Source organism: Ambystoma mexicanum, chromosome 2p, assembly GCF_040938575.1.
Source record: "Ambystoma mexicanum isolate Mex_15411 chromosome 2p, UKY_AmexF1_1, whole genome shotgun sequence".
Lineage (NCBI taxonomy): Eukaryota > Metazoa > Chordata > Amphibia > Caudata > Ambystomatidae > Ambystoma > Ambystoma mexicanum.
Genome location: NC_090923.1, coordinates 322,862,519 through 322,885,799, shown reverse-complemented (window position 1 = coordinate 322,885,799; position 23,281 = coordinate 322,862,519). Strand labels below are relative to the sequence as shown.

General features: G+C 43.2%; 2 protein-coding genes across 5 annotated transcripts in view; one reads left to right on the top strand and one right to left on the bottom strand.

The window, feature by feature from the left end:
• Nucleotides 1-23,281, bottom strand: part of CACNA2D3 (calcium voltage-gated channel auxiliary subunit alpha2delta 3) — a 3,251,448-nt gene that overhangs the window by 616,639 nt on the left and 2,611,528 nt on the right. The gene's annotated exons all lie outside the window — the stretch shown is intronic.
• Nucleotides 8,391-23,281, top strand: part of LRTM1 (leucine rich repeats and transmembrane domains 1) — a 97,463-nt gene continuing 82,572 nt past the window's right edge. Inside the window, exons 1-2 of the mRNA XM_069643644.1 lie at nt 8,391-8,917; nt 18,795-19,391. Coding sequence (XP_069499745.1) covers nt 8,911-8,917; nt 18,795-19,391 — 604 coding nt within the window. The 5' untranslated portion in view covers nt 8,391-8,910. The remainder of the gene's footprint in view (nt 8,918-18,794; nt 19,392-23,281) is intronic.

Sequence of the window (23,281 nt, the reverse complement as noted above, 5' to 3'; positions counted from 1 at the left end):
AGGCCGGTTTGTCAAAGGATGCACAAGAAGCTAGCCATTTCCTCTCAGCCACCCTGCACTTGTGTTTAAGGGTGACAAGGTCAGAGTCATACCAGGAATTACACTTGACTTTGGGCTTCAAGCAGATCCTCATGACAGGGACAAGAACATCAAGAGAATCAGAGATAGAAGAGTGGAGCATGGAAAGGGCTTTGTCAGGATGTGAGTCAGCCAGAGGAGGATGAGGGGGAGAGAAAGTGGCAGCGAAAGCCTCAACTGGCACACGCTTCATGGGTCACATGACCGAGAAGGTAGGTGGCAGTGCTGGAGTTGGCTTGGCCTAAGGGGTAGAGAGGGAGAGTGGGGAGGAAAGGAGAAAGTGATCACTCCAGGAGAGAAGAGTGGTGAAACAGAACCCAGACCATTGGAGTGCAGCCCAGATGTAACACTAGCTACAGTGTGCCTTGTTGTTCCAAAACAACCGATTAGCTTGGCACAAAGCACACACTTTCATGGTAACTGGTAAAATCTTGTCATACTTGATATGTGCTCACTGATTGAATACAATTCAGTGCATTTTACTATTTACATGCTATTGTGTCTAAAGACTACACATCTTGAGATAATGGTCTCATGCATGGTTAAGATACACAACACAACCTCTAGATTTATACTCTGGGGAATGACTCACCAACACTAACATCCAGCTGCTTGAATGGCATCCATAGACTCAAGCAATGCCTGTCCCTCATGCAAGCCTGGATGTTTACCACCTATTTGAAACTCAACCTGACAATGACCAATGTTACTCTGCTTTGAAACCTCACCAAGCATGCCAAAGTTCAGAATTGGCTGAATAACATTACATTTTTAACAATTGCAAAATAATCTCACAGCTTTGCAAGTGATTATAAGTATCCTCATCACAGGTCTAAGACATTTGGACAGCCCATCACACATCAACCTGTCCTCAAGGAAGCCACACTACCTACCTCTTCAAACATGCATTATTTTAAAGAATGCATGCATTACCTACAAAGTGGTCACAACCAAAACACTTCTCCACCTGGTTGAGAAACCCATCAGAGCGAGCAGACACCCAGAAGTAACAACATTGCCAGCCATGAAAAACTACATGAGGGAAAAAAAGAAAACATGCAATTTCCTTCTGTGTAAGCTGTCTCTGAAAAAATGTATCAATGCAAATAAGACTGTTCCCCTTGGTCATATACCTTAGGATTGACTTGAAGACCCTGCATTTCAAAGAAAATCACTATAATCACTGAAAAATACATCTCATTCTCCTGAGCTTCCACTCTCCCCTTCTCTCCAAACCCTAACCAGCTCATCTGTCGTCCCTGTCCCGTACTTGCATACTCTTGGGTGTGCCCCCTGTATAGTCTTCATTCTGGACCGTGGTAGCAAACACACCTTTTGGAAAATGTTTGGCCCTAACATGGTAGTGGACACGCTTTTTGGAAAGATGAGTCCCTACTGTGTTAATGGGATGGGTAATTGGCATGAACAAAGTCCTGACAAACTTGCAATGGGCTTCTGGGACTCACATGATGATTCATTGTCCAATCCAAAGCAGTGAACCCTCTGATGAATAAAATATTTTTACAACAGCTTTGTCTAGCTTGGGGGTCATCAAATGTGTTGAACGACAAGTCTCAACATCCCTTACCATTGACTATACTGCCTAGGGTTCATGGAAGTTGCTGTCCAAAACATCTGGAGAGCCACAGGTTGCAGACCCCAGATCTGGATAATAAGAGCCCTCTTGGATGATTTGTCAGGTTTGTCTAGTCAATTAGAGCATATGTATATACTAAAGAAAGATTGTCGACACTATGAGGCCCTTCTCACTTCCGGGCTTTTTGTGGATTTTGGTAGACTTTTGGTGAAAGAGTAACAAAAGGCAGACTCACAGTCTATCTTGAAATTGAGTGTGTTTTGAATACACTTTTATTTCCCATTTTGCTAAGTGTTTGTTCAGTGTATGTTAGTGTCTTTTGTTTGTGTGCTTTTTTTTTAAAAAAAGAAAAAGAATATTAATTTTCCCTTCGCACCTTTTCTTGTTCTATATAAAATAAATCAAAAAACGGTACTCTTCTATTTGTTTTCACAAAACACAAAAAAAACACAAAAATGCACTTTATCCTCTGTGTGTTTGCCATGTCATAATGTATTGTATTGTGGTAGATATATGCCATAGCTGTAGGTTGTAGTTGTAGTTTGTAGTTGTAGATTGTTGTTGTCAAATGTATGTTACAGTTGTAGGCTTTAGTTGCTGGTTGCAGTTTAAGGTTGATGTGCATGTTTCCTGTTTGCCCACTTTTTGGCTCAGTTGGGGCTATACCGGTGGCTCTCATTCTCACAGTTGAGATGTTACATGTTTATCAGCCTTTGTAGCTTTTTCAATGATGCACCAGCTGCCACTTTTCTGAAGGTATGAAGTGGTATGTACTTCAGATTGTTTTACTTCTTCCCATGTCTGTGTTTGGTACTGCTGCATAGTGGACCATACATATGTGGTACGCAGGTTAGACCCTGCCTTCCCTAAGCACAATGTTCTCTGGCAGAGTATGCCTGTTGCAAAATTCGGTTGTTTTAAATTTTCTGTGAAGTGCTTCCACACCTTTGACTTTCATGGGGTAGCAGCGCATGGTATGCTATAATGTTGGTTTGATGATGCTCAAGACAGTGATGATGGAGTGCTTGATGCCATATAATGATGAAAAGCACTTTCGACCTGTAATTGGTATTCTGTTTTACAAGGAGACACTTTACAGCTTAAGGGTGAGACTTAATTAAAACCTCAGATTCCAAAAGCAGTTTTTGTTGTCTGGGATCTGATGGAGCTTAATCTTTCTCTAGAACATCGTCCATCTCATAATCACTGTCCGACCAATTGCAAGGGGGTGGCAGAAAAAGAGACCTAGGATTTTCTGTCCACTCCCGCTATACAAGTACACTACTTGTTTTTCTTCCCTGATCTTGGTTAAATAAGATCTGCACACTTGCCCTTCTAGCCAGAGTATAAGAATTGAACATGCACCCTCCTCTGCCAGCCTCAGTGGATTTTCATTGTTATGCTGCAGTACCTGTGCATTTGTTGTACTAGCATGTGAATCTCTGAATGACTTTTGATAGGGGAGTGGGACATGAGCTGAATGATTCAATTGACCACATTCAATTCTGGCATCCCCAGTGCACACAGAAAGTGCTGCTTCAGGAGAGAAAAGACCATGAGCAGAACATCTCCCACTACCTCTCGCTAATTTGAGTGCAATGCTGTAATTTCAAATGTGTTAAACTGTGAGCCACCCACCTCCCTGATGATACTCTTCAGCTCTATCTGGGTAAATCAGGCTAGAATGACTTAACCCCAAGCTGTCCTCAGGGATTGACATATGATGTGCTATTTATAACGCACATTTACACAAGTGTTTCTAGGCGCGACAAGACAAGGAGGGGGAAACAAAGGGAGGACAAAATAACGTTCTTACTAGGCCTTGTGTCATTCAGGTTGTGCAAATGCGGGGAAGAGGGACCCGTGCCCATCCTACTGCTGCTCCTACGGACCCTATCCATTTGACTCTTATTTCTAAAGTCTACCCCTCTCTCATATCTTACCTTTTATCTTTCTTTAATATGTGTCACTCAACCTCAGTTTTTCCTTCTTCTTTCAAGCATGCTTTTATTATTCCTATTGTGAAAAAACATTCTGCTGACTCTTCTCTCGCCTCAAATGTTCATCCAATCTCTCTTCTTCCCTAGCTCTCTAAGCTACTTGAGCGCCTTGTATATTCCCAAGTCTCTTCATTTATCTCAAATAAATCAATCCTCCCTCGCTTTCATTCTGGCTTCTGCCCCATGCACTCAACAGAGACTGCTCTTATGTCAGTTCTAAACTCATTGCTCATGGAACGCTATTCCAAGCACTCATCTCTATTCATCCTGCTGGATTTTTTTGCTGCATTTTGTTGATCTCTCTTTCATTCTTTGATCTTTCAGGTTCTGTCCTCTTGGTTCAAATCTTATTTATCCCAGCGCAAATTTTCTGTCTCCTGGGCAGGGACCACCTCAGACTCTCACTCTCTGACCCACAGGGTTCTACAAGGGTTGGTTATGGGACCTTTTCTGTTCTCACTTTACTCTTCTTCTTTGGCTAAGGGTATTTTCTCTCAAGGCCTATCATATCACTTTTATGCCGATGACAATCAACTCTTTCTTTCCCTTTCTACCTTCTCTGCTGACATACATGCTCAGTTATCTTCATGCTTACCTGCAACACAATATTGGATGTCCTCTCATTATCTCACCCTCAACACTGCTAAAACTGAAGTACTCTTCTTTTGTTCTATTACTATTCCTCACCCTCTGACTCCAGCGTCCATACTATTTTCACCATCTAACCTCCCCATTGCATCAACTGCTCGTAATTTGGGGCTTCATTTTGACTCTGCTCTATCTTTCAAACATCACATTTCAATCTCTTCTCGTGCCTGTCGCTTTCACTTATTTAATATTCGTTAAGTTCACTCTTTCCTAACTTTTGATGCTACCAAAATACTGATATCTTCTTTAATTATTGCATTTCACTTCTATTGTTCCACTATGCTCTTAGGTCTTCTGGTTACTTGTCTTGCTCCTCTGAAATCTGTCTTCAATGCCTATATATTGGTGTACTTTTTTGTTTGACTCCACATGTATCTATTTCCCTATCTCTTCTCACTCTTGGTTGCCTTCCTTTCCAGGCTCAATTTAAATTCAATTTATTATGTCTTGTCCTAAAATCACTAGTCTTCCCCCGGATTATCTATCCTCCCTTGTCTCATTCTACACCCCTTCTCATTCTCTTCGTTCTGGCTCTGAATTTCATCTTATAGTGCCAGCCTCTCCCTGTGTCAGTCACGTTTCCGTACATTCTCTCTTCTCACTTCTCTGCATTGGAATGCTCTTCCTCTTTCACTATGGTCTATCTCTGTCTATTCTTTGTTTTGTAAATCATTGAAAAGCCATCTTATCCAGCAGGGTTGATCTTTGCTTTTTATGTAATTCCTCACACTACTGTACTGTTTTATACTTCCTAATGTAAAGCGCTTTGGATTAAGGTGTCATATAAATCATAAATAAATACAAATAAAAATACAAATAGCTGGCCAACACAGATTGGCTAAACGTGGGCTATGGCTGGCTAACACAAATGGCTAAATTAAGGTGAGGCTACCCTACACAATTAGGCTAAATGCAAAATATGGATACGTTAGACAAATAGGACATATTTACAATAGGTAATAAGAGTGGTGGTGTTTTTATGGAGCACAGTAAGGGACAGTACTCCCCGCCCACACTACACTTACACTTACCTTATCTGTATCTGCTGGTTGACTGTGGAAGGCTTCCAAGGAGAACACGGGCAAACAAGGAGTGTAGCAACTGCACCAGGAGCTGCCCTTTGCGTTGGGGCCAATAGTCAAGTGCTGCCCGGGCAGAGGCCACCATGGGAGATGGTCCTAAAAGGGTGAGTAGGCCAATTAGGGGCAGTGGGCGGGCTGGGAGAAAGAGGGGAAACAGCAAAATGTTCATAGCCATAAACAGGGTTTTAAAGCCCTGACACGATGGAACAGGAAAGCACACCTACATTTGGAAGCAGAGAAAATGCTTTTCAAAGTTTGCAGCGGTCGGCACAGGAAATAAACACTCCCCTACGAGGTGCTGGTGGAGATACACATCACGCGGATTCTGCGGGGTTAGATCCTGGCTGCAAAACCAAATCCTGGTTAATGAGGCCAATCATGTCCGGTGGGCAGGCTGGAGGGAGGGGGGACGTTTGCTTAATTGTTAAATGTTTCCATCGTGTGGCACCTAAGTGTCTTACACGGCAAATTAAATTCTACCAGCTAGTCCGCACTCTTGTATCCACTCACTTTTGTTGAATATTCCTTCCTCTTGCTGCTACAGTACAGGTTACAAGCGATTTTCGACACTGTGCCCACTTATTCTTCGTTCCTTGAAGTCTTTTGCAATCATTTGAGAAAAACGTACAAACTTATCTTTTCAGTTATTCAATATGAGCTCCTTATTTTGATTCACTTTCCAGCTTGGCCCAGATGCAATTATTACTGCCTGGAATTGTGTAAGTGTGCTTTACACATTCTAATACAATCAATCAATTTACTCCTGCATGCATTTTTCAAAACAAAACAAGGTGGGGGGTCTTCGTGCTGGTAGAGTGATTCCCAGACCCCCCTTGATTTGCATTTTTTAAAACAGTGTTAAGTAGATCTGAGATCTCTGCCCAATCATAATACATGCTGGGTATCATCAGCATTACAGAAGAAAGCGAGCCCAGGGGAATGAACAGGATCCACCAGATGTGTACGACGTCCATTCATCGACATGCATTTCTACGATGGGTTTTTTGCTGTTTTTTTTCTTTGAAAAAACCCATCAAAACAAATCGGGGTTGCCGGGAAGGGCTGTAGGGGGTCGCAGGGGTCTAGAATACTGTGATATTTATAAGGGGTTTGGGAGGGAAGCCCCCAAAAAAGAACATGAAACATTTTGATGGGTTTTGTCAAGATCATTTTTTGGGGGCAAATCCATCCGAAAAATGCATGTCGATAAATGAACATAGAACCAACAGATGTTTTAAAAATAAGTTACACAACAAATAACTGAGTGAGGAGCATTGAGGTACTCCACCAGTAACTGGGACTGAAGGTGTTTCGAACAAAGCTACTGAATGAACTTGGTTAGATGGAAAGGAGTGTATCCAGGTTTTCATTGTATCTAGAATACCAAGACCTGCCAAACGCACTCTCCTTGATGGAGCTGACCAAATAAACACTGTCCTGGGGATGCCTGCTTGTGAACTTTAACTCAGCGGCACAACGGGTAAGCATGGTTACCACCCATGTGTGATGTACCATCCAGCAGTATTTAAGGATGTTATGTCTTCATCTACAAATATTGATTAACAACTCGCTTTTCTGTGGCTGAAACAATGCCTTGTTTTTGACAAATAGAGCGTCCCCCATACCAAGGGATTGGACCACGCTGTGTGGGAAAAAGGCCCACATGTGTCCATGATCTCAGCATATGTTGTTTAAATGGGGAAACCTGGGGTCAGACTATCCCATATTTGCACTGGTGAAAAAAGAGGTGCAAATGAATTTAGCACCATTTTTGCTACTTTGATAATAGAGAATGAAGAAAACAGGTTTAGCTGCAATCTCAAATTGTTTTCACCAGGGGAAATTGGAGCAGGCCGTTTTATTTTCTATGTTTGCTGCATTACATGAAAATATATGTAGTAGACACCTTTTGTCGTATGCTTTGTGGCAAATAAAGTCCAAAAAACAGCCTGATAAATGTTTGGCCTTGTGCAAATGTTTTTAGATAATATGGATTGTGACAACATCTGTCTGCTCCATTTTGCATTTTCCAAGCATTTGCTCACGTTTTAGCACCAGTGCAAATCTTTGATAATCTGGCCCCAGCAGTCTCCACTACACCAGGCGCACACACTTTTCCTGTCAGATTTTAGCTAGCCTAACAGTTTGCTAGCATGTTCGCTCCAGGGGTCTCCTGCTCCCCCCTTGGCTTCCCTCAGCTCTTGCTAATTCGCGATACCTTTTTGCGCCCACAGGATGATGGCCGCCGGGGGATCCCTGAAAGTCAACGGAGTCCTGTTTCAATTGTGGTTTCCAAGTCAGATTAGTTATGACGATTCAACTGAAGAAGTCATAATTTCTCCTGTCAGACTATACAGTCTATAAAACAAGACGTGTGTTATTGTTGGAAGTGGAATTCACATGTGGTTTAACTTTGAACGACCTTGCCCTGGAAGTATCCTTTCAATGCGTTCAGGGCTAAAAATAAGCAGCAGCAACTGCTGAGGATTACCAATATTAAAAGAGGTGGTTAACCCTCCCCATATTTACTTTGAAACACACCGTACATTAAAGCTATAGTGCACATCAGACACTGTATGGCGAAATAATTTTCGATGGAAATATGCATACTTACAGTATAAGATGTAGACATATTTGTACATGATCAAATGCAAGTCTGTATTTTAGTTTTTATTTGTGTATTATCGTACACTATTCACCTTTAAAAATACAGTGAACATTTAATTTGAAATAGCGAATTAATTACATGAAAATGCCGGAAAAGCACTCACATTAAGCATGTACACAAATAAATTAACGCAATCCACTAAAGGAAACACCAGCTTAGTGTGCCATGCATCAAATTCCTGTCACCGCAGCTAAACCCCATACATGTCATAAGAATAAAGGCCAGAAAGCAAACGAGTGCACTGTCAAACCCAGGTCATCAACAGGCGGGCCCTTCCTACTGGCGCTGCACACGCAATCACAGCCCGCGACGGCCAGAACCCATGTCCAGGGTCATCTGATTTTAGCTGGGCTGACACAGAGTGACACTTAATTCAAAGGGATTCTGCAAGTACATTGTATTGGATTAAATGGAAGCTTTATTTTTGTCCCTTGCACTCCAGGCAGATTAAATATTCCAAAAGCCGTCGCTCCCAGGAAGGGATTTAAATTTTACAGCTGTCCAGCGTGAGTTGACAGGCACTATTTCCATGCCACGCCGAGGGAGGAGGCAGGCAGAAGTGAACTGGGATGGGGATGGGGCCGGTCGAAATAGAGTGCTGGCCAGCCGGACCTCAGGCAGGTGAAATTGACTAGCTCCAATGGAGGCGCTGGTCACAGATACAATCAATCCACATTCTGGGAAACCTTTGGTTCTGCCGCATTTGAAGCTGAAGAAGACGCACTGCTTTTAAAGGTCCATAGCCCCCCAATAACTTTAGCATTTACGCAAAGGTTTATATTGAACCTATTATTATACTGGGCCCAACCTTCGTCAAGGAACATCAAGCGACCAGACATGAAAGGTGAGATACTATTACTTTTGTGAAACTCTACATAGAAATATTTCGGTTATATATGAAACCTAATCTTCTATACCATTTGGGTACGGTGTGTGTGCGTCGGCGTGCGTGTGGTGCTATGAACTGTTTGTTGCCAGATAATGTCCTTTCCATGAAATGTATTTTTCTTTACAAAACCCTTGCTTCAAATGCATTAATTATCTAATTTTAACTCCCATCGTCATATTTAATTAAGTGTTTGTTTTGTGGGGGATGTGACTGCATGAAGCTTGCTTATTAAAAGTAAGAGCGCAACTCAACATTTGTCTCTACATTTGAAATCAATTGTTCACAGTTAATAGTGAAATCTTGGTCTGTAGCGTGATGGTGTGTTCCTCCAATGACGGTAATGGGAAAACATTGTTCTCGGATATGAAACTAGCAGTGCGAAAACAAGCCTAAACCATCGAATCTGAGTTTATTCATTTATACCACTCGTGTATGGGCGCTATGTAAATAAACTATCATATCATATCATACACTGCGAAAAACACATTAAGATCACCTGATTTGAGTTAAAGTTTCACAGAGCCTTAGGCTGTATGCACACCTTCCATTTCTAATCATTCACACACCCCTGAAGATAGTGTGGTCTGCAGGTGTTTTGGAGAATACAACACCCATCAGTCATTGCTGGAATAGCAAATGGAGAGGGATCACGGTAGTCTTAGTCCAAAACATCTGGAGAGCCACAGGTTGGATATCTCTTTCATTAGGGAAACTAATCACAGACTTGTCTGGTTGTCTGGTCTCACCTTTCATGTCTGGTTGCTTGATGTTCCTTGACTTCCATTTAATCCATTTAATGACTGTTTAGTAGCCATCTCACTGAATCACACTTTAAAGAGCTACAATGTAAAAAAAAGAAAACACATTAACTATTGCAGGTCTCTTTGGGCTCTGAAATTTGTCCCTGGGCTCGGGATAGTTCATCACTGCAGGTGCAGTGTGTGACAGTTCGGGCGTGGGTTTTCCTTTCCCCCCCTGTGACATACTATGGAGAGATAATGTTTACCATTTTGCAAATCCAGGGGAATCTGTCTCAATTCCAGCACCCCATCCCTCCCTTTTTGAGGACCTGATCCACAGGTACGCCCTTTCTATAATGACATTTTCACAAAGTGTGCCCCGGATTAAGGTCACTTTTCACTGTGCAGCTTAGATTCCTGACTGCCAGAATGGATCATGTTGGGGCAGGCTCAAAGGCTCCCCTTGCATCGTCATTATTTTTCTGCCTGGAAAATAGCATACCTTAAGGGGAAAAAAAAATATGAAAAGAAAAAAATGTATTGAGTGCTTTTGACAGCAAGAAGGACGTATTATCTCTGTACAAGTCAGGGTAATCACTGCTCAGAGTCTGGGGAGCTGATAATAATTGTAGGTATTACATTTCATTGAGTTCTCCTGTGACCTCATTTATCATTTTAACAATTTCACTTGACAAATGTTTGACCAGTGGGTACAGAAGGAGTTCAAGCCTTCGCAAAGTTGGCATTCAGTTAGGGAAATCATCTGATTGTAAGGAGTTGGTGCAAGAACAAATGATTTTAAAGAGTGTGTAAGAAACTGGAAGCCTGAGATATTAGTCACATTTCCCCACTGTCCAGAGTTTGGCAATTATTTTAGTTTCCTATGAAAAATATACTCAGAAAAGTGATGTGTAAAATGCACTTGTGGGTTCATGTCCCTTGGAGAATGTGCAATCAGCAGTGGACAGTCAGACAATGAAGATGTCACTTCACATTTGCATAATCGAGAACATATTTTCTCTTCTAGACAGCTGGATTACGTGTTTGGTAACCATGCTCTGTGCAGTGCTTTATCGTAGAGTCAGAGGCAGACAGGCAAATAGGAGTTTACCAGTAGGCAATTTCATTTTCTTCACCGCACCCTACATAAAGAGGCCCTCCTGTCGTGAAATCTCAAAACGTACCCATGGGCCGGACATATTTTTGCATACCATAAAAAATCTGACAGGTGTTTCAGCTTCCTCTGTGTGCACTTCAGCATCAAACGTTTATACATAGAGAGACAAACGTCCGACTCAAGAGATGTGAAGTGCACCGTGTTCCTCGCCTTTTACACCGGTGGCATTTAATTGCATAATCCCATAATCCCTATAACCAGGGTACATGTCTGCAATTGTGGTCGCTCAGCATGTTTTGGACTACATATACTCATATATAGATATCAGCCAGCCCAGTCAGTGGTGAGTGTTCATGGTAGTGGTAGTCCAAAACATTTAGTAGACCCACAGCTTGAAGTTCCCCTCACTTACAGCATCCACGGTTTGTGGACATTCTGGTTGCAACTTCAAGAGCTGTGCAAAACAGCTGTTTCAGTGTACAATATGACATTACATAGTGCTTCATGTTAATTTCCTCCCCCTTTCAAAAGATGTAATGATAGGTGGTATTTTTAAGAAATGTAATGATACCCAATGGGCCTCATTCCGAGATTGGAGGTAGCCAGTAGGTATTGGAGGTAGGCTGCCTCCAATACCGGGTCCGGCACCAGTGTTTTTCAATGGGGACTTACTGGTGCAGTCCGACCCTGGCGGGACCGATAAGTCCACATTGAACCAACCTTCCCCATTCCCATTTGAACCCCCATAGGGATCAATGGGAATGGGGAGGGTGCTAATAACAGGCTAGCGAATGGCAAGCCCGTTATTAGCGCCCTGGTCCCTTAGCGGGACCCGTAAGGGACGTGTGGTCAGACCACACGTTCCTTACGGTTCCCTCCAAGGAACCTCGGAATCGGGCAGTAAGGGATTACCGGGAGCGGTCTCCTTACCGGTGCCCGGTATCCCTTACCATCTGACTCGTAATGACCCCCAAATGTATCAACCTGATACATCTGATGGGCTGTTTCTGCCCTGCTTGGATTCATAACATGTGTCAAGGAGGTTGAAAACACGTTTGGCGCTAGTGCATGACTAGGTGAGCTACCCTTCTGGTTTTTGCAAATGCAATGAAATGAAAATAGTAAGATCTCAAGTGAGACTTTCGTTTATGGCTTAACTACCTACAGGGAATACGCATGGAGTAACACATAATAGGCTAGGAACACCTTTCAACTAAGTATGCAGAGCAGATAATTCTGAGGTGCATTTCACAAAGATCCTCTCAAGCATAGCTCACTCGAACAACCATGTACACGCTTTTTCGTTCTGCCGCCAACAATTACAAGCATTGGGGAAGTGAACAATGTTTGGCTTTTGTATAGGCATGGGATAGGCATTTGAAAAAGCATTGCCATACTTTTACTACATGACCATACGTTTGTAACAACTGAAAACATGTGTGAGTTGCTGGACATATGATATCAGTGAGAACAGTGGGCAAATGCGTATCTAATAACTATACACATGCCATAACTGTTGGCTTGCCAAATGCATGTTATTACAGGACTTCAGTGCAAGGAACAAATGTGAAAACATCCACACTGTCATACATCAAGTGGCTGAAGAAACACTCGGTTAAGATATTCTTATTTCACCAAAAACACATTTACAGTTGGAATTAAACCACTATCTCTCAGAACATTGTTTTGAAATTGCACTGTCAAGTCCTATACAACAAAACCTTTAATGTTACCAATTGATAGAGCTAGCCAAATAGATCCTATGAGGATGTGTTTTGGGCGGAGAAGGGCAGATAGTAGGCAGGAATGGCTTTAGGTATCAGTATGGTCATATGCAATCAATAAGTAGGTAAATAACTAAACAACACATAAAAGCCCCCCTCCCCCACCCACTCACATCCCATCTCGCTTCTAACAGTGATCCGATGCAATAGTTTCAGCATATAGCTGGAAATTATACAACACCTAATAGCCAAATCTAAAGAGGCTTTGCTCAGCCAACAGGATTTTTAAAACTGCTTTATGGCTAGAAGTGGCCTGATCCAACAATTCCATAGCCTTGTCCTGCCCCTAGTTCCAGTGCCTCCTTACTGCAATGGCATGAGGAGTGGATCCTGGCTGATGGGCAGAGAGCAGACACATTTTATCCACCTGGACCCACCGGTGATGACTTTTACATGCTCACAATCTTCGAATTACTCGCACAGTGCCAAGAAGTACTGCAGAAAAGGCTCTATTGACTGCTAACTGCCAGGGCTGGACTGGGAACTAAAAGAGGCCCTGGAAATAATAACTGGGGACCAAAAGAGGCCCTGGAAATAAAGTTCAAAGTGGCCCTATATGTCACATTTTCAGCAAGCCCAATGCTTTTCCTATGAGAAAATGTGGAAATATCACAGAAAAGAGGCCCAGGGTTTAGAGGCCCACCGGGAAATCTCCAGAGTTCCCTAAAGGCCAGTCCACCCCTGCTAACTGCCCTCCTTGGTCCATTTTTGGACCCTAGCGATTGGTTAGGTAACATGTATCCCCGTTGCTCTCAAGAACATATATATTTTTTTTTCACATGGTGGCCTTTAATTGGCTTTTCTCCCACTGTCTCACTACCCAGTGTGCTGTAACTGTTACCTTTGAATATTCTGTGTTTTTTCTACAGGGGCATTTTTTTGTAATGTGTTCTAGTTCGTTTATACAGTACATGGTGTGTTTGATGAAGGCATATATATTTGTATAGAACTTTGATAGGACATTCCATTATTTTGGACTAGTACAAATCATGGTTTGGGTTGCTACTGAACCACATACACACCCTCTTGGGAGTATAGCCTTTCGTTGGCCCACGTTACCACACAAGGTGAAGGAGGTCTGTCTCTTAACTGTGTCTTTATGACTGTGTGGGCTCTCAGTTTGTAGAAGTCTGAGGACTGAGTAGCCTCTACTCAACCTTGTACCCCTGCAAGGCAGAAGTCAGTTTGTCGCTGGTAGTCATATATTTGCATCAGCTTTAAAGCTTTAAATATTAATGATTTCAAGAATTATACACACACGCCTGTAAACCGTTTTTCATAGTGTAGATATTTATAAGAAACAAAAAAAAGCTGCAATGTGTTAATTCCTAGAAAAGCAAACCCTTGCCAAAAAAAGAATTTGAGAGCTATAACAACAATGCTAAATGCACGTAAAATACATGGAAATACATGGAAAAAGAGACAAAGAAACCCCGTTTCTTGTATTATTGATGTTTTACTGACTGACCTTGCTGGAGTGTGAAGGCTAGTTCATTGGTGCATTGCAGCCCACATTGGAGCTCTGCGTATGGTGATATGGACTTGTAACTGACACATAATGGGAGTAAGAGCCAATAACCCATCAACCCACCCATGCTGCAACATCATTATCACTTTGGACAACAGAATGGATAACACAACTTTCATATCTAGGAATTGCTGTTGAACTGTTAGAAGCTCCCATCTTTGCAGAGGATCCACAGTGAGTGCCGAGGAACCCAGCTTCCATCTCTGCATGCTAGCCCCACCCACGGAAGCAGGGCCTGGACCACCAATCAAACATTAGAAGGTTCCTGTCAAGTAATGAAAGTCTTTGTACGAGTTGCTTATGTTAGCATCTCTTATTGTATGTCAGCCCCACCTCTTTAGCATTGACCTCACTTGCTTGCTCCCCCAACCCACGGCACAACCATGGGTGCTGAAAAGACCTTTATCAGAGGGTGGACGGGTATAAAGTGGGCACCACTCCAAGAAGTGAGAAATAGTTTTTCGCAAGCATTTCCACAATGAGGACATTGGTCTGATTTGGAGGCATCCCATGTGTTGATGAAACTAGCTATAGGCAAATTACCAAATCTAAACTTACATTGGTATCTTGCAAAAGCTGGTGTCACAAATCAAGATATTCCACCTAACGAGTTTGGCCTTCTAATAGAACACAGGAAGGGGGGAATTACTGGTCTGGCAATTCTAAAAGTGGTCATTTACATACCCGAGCAAAGCAAGTACTTTAACCTAAACCCCAGAGAAATGCCAGACCAGTAATGCTATCCCCCTTCCCTTCTGAGGGTTATTTTGTTATTAGTCCCCCGCTGGACTGGGGTAAACATAGCATTTATCCTCAAGTTGGGAAATGGCATGGAAACCGTTATGCAACTCAAGAAAAAAAATGCCCACCATGGATCAACGATAAGGGACACCGCGTAGTCCCTTTTCCCTTTCCATGGTGGCCAAGTAAAAGATACATAAAAAAAGTAAACAAAGAAAATGACCACCATGGAACGGAGTGAAGGGACTACCTGTAGGGCCTGTCTCCTTTTCTATGACAACCATGAAAAAGATATAAAAAAATGTAAACAAAGTAAATGGCTGTCATGGAACGGAGCAAAGGGACTACACGTAGTTCCTTCTCCCTTTACATGGCTGGTATTCAGAGAAAGGAAAGGCAGTATAGGGTTGCGGTACCTGGAACTGGAGCAGGTAAGTATTTGTTGGGCTGGTAATGGCCCAGCAAGGGCCAATCAGATCGCTTTTTGCAATCTGATTGTCCCTCACTGGGTACTAATCATGTTTGATCAAGAACGTGGTCCTCCTCTCTAACTGTATGAGCTGCTTTTACTAGTGCTTTAGAAGCCAATACTAGGGAGTATGAGTCATCATTACACGGTAGGCGGTAAGGGTTTACCAGTACCGGTAAGGGCACCGGTACCGGTAAACCCTTACCGCCTTACTACGAGTTCCCTTTGCGGGACCCGACCTTAACGGCTGGTTTTACCAGCCGTTAAAGTAGGGTGGCGCACAGGGACCTTGGTGCTAATTACGGTACCACAATTTGCGGTACCGTAATTAGCACCTTCCCCATTCCCATTGAGCCCTATGGGGGCAAAAATGGGAATGGTGAAGTGCCTTGGTGAATGGGGAATTACCGCCCCGCTCACCTTGGAGTAGGGCGGTAATTCCGCCATCCACCAAGGCGGACACGGTAAAATACCGGCGGCAACCATGGCGCTAATAGCGCCATGGTTACCGCCTACCGTGTAATGAGGCCCATTGTAAATAGTGGAATTTAAAGCACATTTAGTTAGCAACATCTTCAAAACAACCAGCTGCACAGTGCAGTGTTTATAAAACTAGCACATTTAACCCAAAATACGGACCTGTGCTACCATGTAGGTCGACCAAATTGCCCAATGCCCTATCAGCCAGCCCAAGCCTGCACACTGAACATATTGTAAATTGTCAAAGCAACAAAAACACATACAGATATGTGAAGTCATTGGTGAAATTCTATGGGTCAATAACAGAGCGCTGCCTCCTGATCCCAGAAATCAGGTTGACATTATCAGGAATTCAGTCAAGAGAAAGTACATCATGAGTGGTAATAATAATTATTATTATTATTTGTTATCGGGTCTCCACCGTGGGGAGGCTTGGCACACACCTTCAGGGGTCCTTCAACACAGTGGCAGGCAGAGATACAGAGCTTGTACCGACAATAGATCACCAGCAATCTGCCCTGGGGATGGTTAGGGAGCATAGAAGGCCTCTGCCATTGATATTGTGCCTTTCCCTCCATCAGAGGGCTTTGGAAAGTCAACTCTTACACCAGCGATCCAGTGAACTGTTCCTTATGCTGTTGCTTTGGAGTGTATCAAAGAAGGAGTGGGAGACCACTTCCTTTAAAGGCAAATGTCCATAGGTGATTGAAATGGAGCAAGCCTGCTTTAAGGGGTCCAAGCCCTGTTCCTAAGGCAAGTGGTATTTGCCTTTTAACATCACACCTCAAAGGGATTTGTTCTAAAGGAAACGGAGGGGTCAGGAAAGAAAGAAAGATAGAGGCAGCGAGAAAAGAAAATGTTGAACCTTCCTCCAGCTGAAAGGAGCTGCATCTGTCTACACTAACCCGATCCCTTCTCTTCTTAATAGAATCAAAGGCAGCACCCCAGTGTAATGCTAGTCCTTTAGTGAATGGGTGTTTTCTTTGATTTCTGAACCCTTGACAGATTTTTATGAAGTGGCTTTCTCTCTTGAGAAGGTGTTACCTGACATCACAAAGGAGCAAAGCGAAGCAACCCCCGGGGCTGCAGTCATGGTGGGAACAGTGAAGACAGTCTGGTTGGGAAGAACACACATAGCTCACAGGGTTGAAACATGTGCAACATGAAATTGATGAGACGCAAGCCACCATACCTTAAATGGTATTCCACACTTTTGCTGAATGCAATGATGCTGGATTTTCCTTTGCTTATTTTTTACCACTTTTTTAAAAACACATCTCTTGAAGATTAGTATGGATCTGGTTGAGGGTGTAAGGGATTGTCGGGGGGATCTCCAACATTTTGTGGTAAAAATGTGCCAAATTTGGCAAAAGAAATCTAGCAAAGTTGCATTTCGGCACACATTTTTGAGCAAACCATCATACATTCCCTCAAACTCAGGTATGGCTTATGTTCACAGTTTAACATGCTACTAGGAAAGCATTCTTCTAGATATGTGGTTTTTGGAGTGGGTGCACATCTTAAATGTTTCAGAGACTTGGCTGTGTCTTGCAGTTGTGATTGGGGCACCCATGTCTTCTGAACCTGCTCTGTGTCAACGTAGAGCAGTCAGTGGAGATCAAGCTTCGCATCCAGCAGTACACGGATGTGCACCAGGCTTTTTGCATGGAGTTTATGAAAGCAGAATCTGATTAGCAGATTACCCTTTCTGAGATAGAATTATCTTTTTATTAATTAATAATAATCAAAAAAAGCAAGGGCTTTTACACCCTTGCAAGATGGCAATTCCTAACAGTTTTTGCTTATGGAAATACTTCATTCATATTAGCAACTTTAAATGGATGAGGTGGCCAGGCTAGAATGACTTCAACCTGCAAATCTCTGAGCTGGCACATATACCATTACACTATCCAGCTGGCTGATTACGGAAAACGTATCCTAATGTTTGCATTATATGTCTTTACTGGACATATCCACAGCAAAGATGTGAGTTGTAATTTCCAAGCTCCAAACTAAACGAAAAGAATAGTTACTTTAGAAAATGTAGTCATGAAATGCATACACATATTCCATAAATACATATGTATAGAGGAACAGGGCCATTCAATTTATAAAAAATAAAATAATATTAATCACAAATTAATCAGCACTAGCCCTCAAATAGATCAAGAGTCAACCTTCAAAGAGTTTTGATTATCCAGCCAGATGTTGGACAAAATAACTACCATATACAGAACAAATATTGAAAAATCAGTGCTAATGTAACTTAATACCGTATTTAATCCTTGCATTTATGCTTATATTATGAAGCGATGTGTTTGTTCCACAATGTGCTGTCTTTCAAAACAAATTTAAAAAAACGTTTATCGATACCATTGTCTGTAATCCATAGCTAATTTCGACATCCTCTGATGAACCTCCGAGAAAGTTCGAAGAGTTGGCGCGAACAAACTCGCTCATGCCTCACAGCATGAAATGAGTCCATTTTACAATCGACTGCAAATATTATTCTGACAGTTTGCAAGAAACCATTAATTCACAGTTAACTGTTTACTAAAAATGCCAAGAGACCCCATTTCATCACCGCCTTGTAGGAGTTGATGTCAGTCGGTCATCAATTCAGTAGCTGCTTAATGTTGCCCATTTTGGCTGATGCAGACGGAAACATCTCGAGTCTGGGTACAGAGGATAATGGCCATTTCTGAAAAGATCTACTCCATTTTTAATAAATGCAATATGGGTTAATTTTCACTCAGACGTAAAGGGATCAAATATTCAAGTGTGAAATAGAGCGCTATACTATCTAACAGCGCAGTGGATGTGTTGAAAAGTATATACATGACTTATAGCCATGATATAAAGGATTGCTACGGTTTGATCATGTTTGTTTGCATGTTTCTCCTTCTTAAGCGCAAATGAGAATATACTACCTGTGTTCATCAGAGAGTGGTTTCATCTATGTTTCTTCTACAGGCGGACTGATACTAGTGTCCAGTGTTATACTATTCACACAAGTCGTGTGGGGCTGTCCAGATGTGTGCCAATGCCACGCGTCATCTAAGACGGTTGACTGCAGAAATCGAGGATATGTTGAGATGCCACACAGTTTGCCTCCAGACACCCAGATCTTGTACTTGCAAGACAATCACATCAGGACAATCAACCAAACTGCCTTCAGCATGACACCCTGGCTTACAATCCTCGATCTCTCCAACAATTCTCTGTCAAGCCTGCCGCCCGGCGCCTTCCACGACCTTCTTCATTTGCAAGTTCTGAATCTAACCGGGAACTCCATTCAGCACCTCGAGGGCAGGCTTTTGGCGCAGCAGGCCGATCTCAGGGAATTGGACTTGTCCTATAACACCCTTGTAAATCTGCCAGAATCTTTACTGAACAATACAAGGAACCTAACATTCATTGCAGTCAGTCACAATCAACTTCAAAGACTTGACAGATTTTTTCTTGATTCGCTGGCCAACCTCAAAGTCTTCCTTTTCAAGGACAATCCCTGGCAGTGTAATTGCCATGTCCTCGGTCTCAAACTTTGGTTGGAGAGCTTTTTATATCGAGGTGAGTACTTCTATGTAATTAATTTACAGAACTGTGGCACAAACCTTGGCATACAGAACAGCAGCGGATCTCTAGTAGGGTGCCAACCTTCCTGGTCCGAAAAGTGACTGGCAACAAAGAAAGTAGTTGCATTATGGGCCAAGTGCACATCACATGGTCCATATTGCAAATGTAGTCATTGCATTTGTAAAGAATCGTACATTATTTAGATTCTTTGCACAGACAAAGACCATTTTGCCTGATGCCCTTCACATTGTTTTACATGGGCCATGGACAGGACATGAGACGACTATGCCTTGAGTGATGCATAGCTCTGAGAACATCCTTAAGCTAACTTTGGTGACGTCAGCATTTTCATTATAGGCTGGACAGTCATAGTCTGGACAAACTTCATCCCAACCTGTGCCCTGCCTGTCTCTGGATGCCCGATTACTTGCAGGGAAGATTATTCCTGATTCTGTGTCCTTCTGCGTTTAGAGGCAGTCAGTCAGAGAAGAGATGTCACATAAGTGTTTAAAAATGTTTATTTATGTGCCGTGTGTGCATGTTTGCTAACCCTTCAAATGTTGAGAGATGGTCTAACACTAGAAACTGTAGTGAAGGGGCAAAGTTACTTGTGCAGGGGTATCTAACATCTTTATACATTCCAATGAAACTATTCTGGTGCAGCTTCAATGTTACAAGCAGTTAACTCACTCCTTCACGTCTGAAACCACACACTTAAGAACTATTCTGAGTCTGAACCGTCTCCTGTCCCACGACTACCTTTCCAATCACTCCCCTGACATGCAAGTACTAACAACCCATTACGATTTAAATTGCTTCACAATGTATGCCTACAAATGCAGGTGCTCACAATGAAACGCTTTACATAAGTAATTGGCCGGCCTTTGTTAACCTTGCAGCCGTGGCCACCGTTTATTGTCTGTGCCCTGTTCTGTCCTGCCATAGCTCTGCATGTCAACCAGGTCAAGCCACCATAATTCAACATTTCGAATTTCCGGCCCGGGCAGAGGGGTGGAAGCTTGGCATAGTGACTGTTTTGGTATGTCTGCATGCATGTATGTGTATGTATGAATGCGGTGTGCCGCATGAGGGAGATGAAAGCACTACCAGAGGTCATTGTAAATGAAACACAGGATAGTCTCAGATTTATTTTTGAACACTGAAGATCTCTTGGCATACCTTATTACTGGTTCTCCCTACCTTATTGGTTCCTAGTCCCACACTGTGCTGCAGGTGCTAGGATTCTACTTATGTCTACCCCTTTGCCTGTTTCCGGTCTGACTGCACCGGTGGTGAGTTCACGTGCACAGCTCATGTCCACGGCCAGGTCCGTATGGGACAGAAAGTGAAGGAACCCAAACACATGCATGACCACACAGATGATGTGCGTGCAGTGTTATACATAAAATGCCACTTGTGGTTTGCTTAAAACTTTGGAACTTGTTGTTTTTCACCCTCTAAATTGAAGGGTGGACGACGTACGTCCACATTTTTCAGAGAGCAGATACCGACTCACCATGTGTGCTTGAACGGCATTAAAAAGGCAAATTATAACTGGGTGCGCCATTCTTTGGAAATTGATGTGATGTTTTATGTTTGTTAGTACAAAATTGAAAACAGTTTTGGGAGGCATGACTTGGGTCCGTCACAGACTATAAGACCCTGCTTCATCCTGATTGGACAGGAGTTACCAGGGGTAAGCAACAGGGCGTTTTTAGTATGTATGCATGCATACATCTGAATGACTGCTGTGTGTCTGCGAAAGCTGGCGATGAAGGAAAATTTCATTTCTCGTGCTGCTAAGAAAACCTTTCTTTAGTAGCTGGAAAACTCAACCTAAGCTGGATCAAACCGAAGAGTGCAAACCATTGATTAACTATGGACGAGGCAGAGCCGCCAGTGTTTCCAGTGTCAGGGAACTTGTTTTGGTATCAAGACAGTGTGCATGGGAATTACTGGCAAGTAGTGTTAGCCAGAAGTAAAACGAATGCCAGTCCCCGCTCCTGTAGCAATGGACACCCCAGACCATCCTCCGCTGCCCTCTCCCTCCACCCCTTCACCTAGCATACTAAGCACACTTAACAATGCATGCTCAATTATCGCCAGGACACTTGACATCCCTGACCTCACTGTGGACAACAACCTGACATGTTAGCCATCACTGTAAAATGGCTCCGTCACTCCACTGGCTCTGTCCTATCCATCACCATTCCACCCAACTACACCATTCACTGAAATGGCCAAAATGCACAAAAAGCTGGCAGGGTCGGTCTTATATACTAAGACACCCCAGTCATCCGCGACACAGTCTCCAGCCCTTCCCAAACCGTCTGTCTCTCTCAGTCAAGCTCTTACTAATGGCCACCTCCACAATCACTCTGCATATTCTCTACTGTCCCCTACTACATTTGAAGATGACATCACCAACTCCTCCTGTGCAATCAGAAAACAAATTCCAAAGCCATTGCTCTGGGGGCTTCAATCTCGGCTATGCTGACCCCCTTGACAAAGATACCATATTACTCACCAGCAAAACCTCCGTCCTCAACTTCTCGCAAAAAATACTTAAGCTCACATGCTCTAGGACATGCACGTGACTGGATACTAGACAATACATTCAATATCATCGTCCTCTCCAACACCCCCTGCGCCTGGTCTGATCACCACCGCATCGTGTTCACTATCCCCCTGATCAGCCCCTCCGACCACCATTCTGCCACCACTGTGTCATTGCCCGCTGCACCAGCAACCTCACTAGCGACCTCCTCCAGACACTGCTCGGAAACCCACTCCCCTCCCCATCACACTAGACGTTGGCAGCTTACTCAATCATTACAACACATCCCTCAACTCAGCCATCAATACACTCGCCCCACACAGAAAGCGCACCTGCAAACGATCCACATTTTCCAACTGTTGTTTCACCCCTGAATTATAAACCTTATGTGATGAAAAGCGCTGTAGCGAATGAACCTGGAACCGATGCCCGTCAGCACTCTCCAGAGCATGCAAAAAAAGTCATTCAAGTGGCCAAAACATCTGCTTACAATGGTCAGATTTCCAATGCCAACTCTAACTCCTGTGAACTATTTTCTATCCTACGGGAACTGGAATCCCCAGTCTCACCTCATCCACGGTCACCAAGAACGTCACCTGGTACAATGATGTCCAGAATGTTCTCCTGGACAATACTGACTAGCTACTGAGCAAATTACAACTAAAACTGGCCCCATCAGCGCTGCCTCTTCCCCTATATCCCACACAGTCCAATTCCACTATTCCACCTCAACCCATTATCTGTGCCAGAGGTTGCCGACATCTTAAGAGCCTAAAACTCTCAAAATTCAAAGCATACATTTGCCCTGCAATGTTCATCAAAGAAGGTGCAGACCTCCTACTGCTGCAAATCACTGACATCATTAATGGCTCTTTTGCCACCATCACATCCCCATCTCACTTAAAGCATCCTGGATCTCACCCCTCTTCAAGAAGCCTTCTCTCGACCCATCCATCCCCAACAACTACAGGCCCATCACCAAACTTCCCTTCCTATTAAACATCATACGCCGGACTGCCTATATCCAGATTCAGCAACAACTTGAGCAGCATCATGTCCTTAACCCACGGCAATTGGGCTTCTACCCTAGCCAAGGAACAGAGTCAGTGCTTCTCAACCTCAAGAACCAGCTCGATGACACCAGAGTCTCAGGAAACCTCTTCCTCCTAATGTTTTTGGACCTGTCTGCAGCCTTCAACTCAGTTGGCCACTCCATCCTCTGCCACCATCTGTCTACCACTGCCTCTTTTTCTCCAGATACCACACAGTGGGTCACATCCTTCCGGGCCAACTGCAGCTGAAGGGTCTTCACTGAAAATCACTCCTC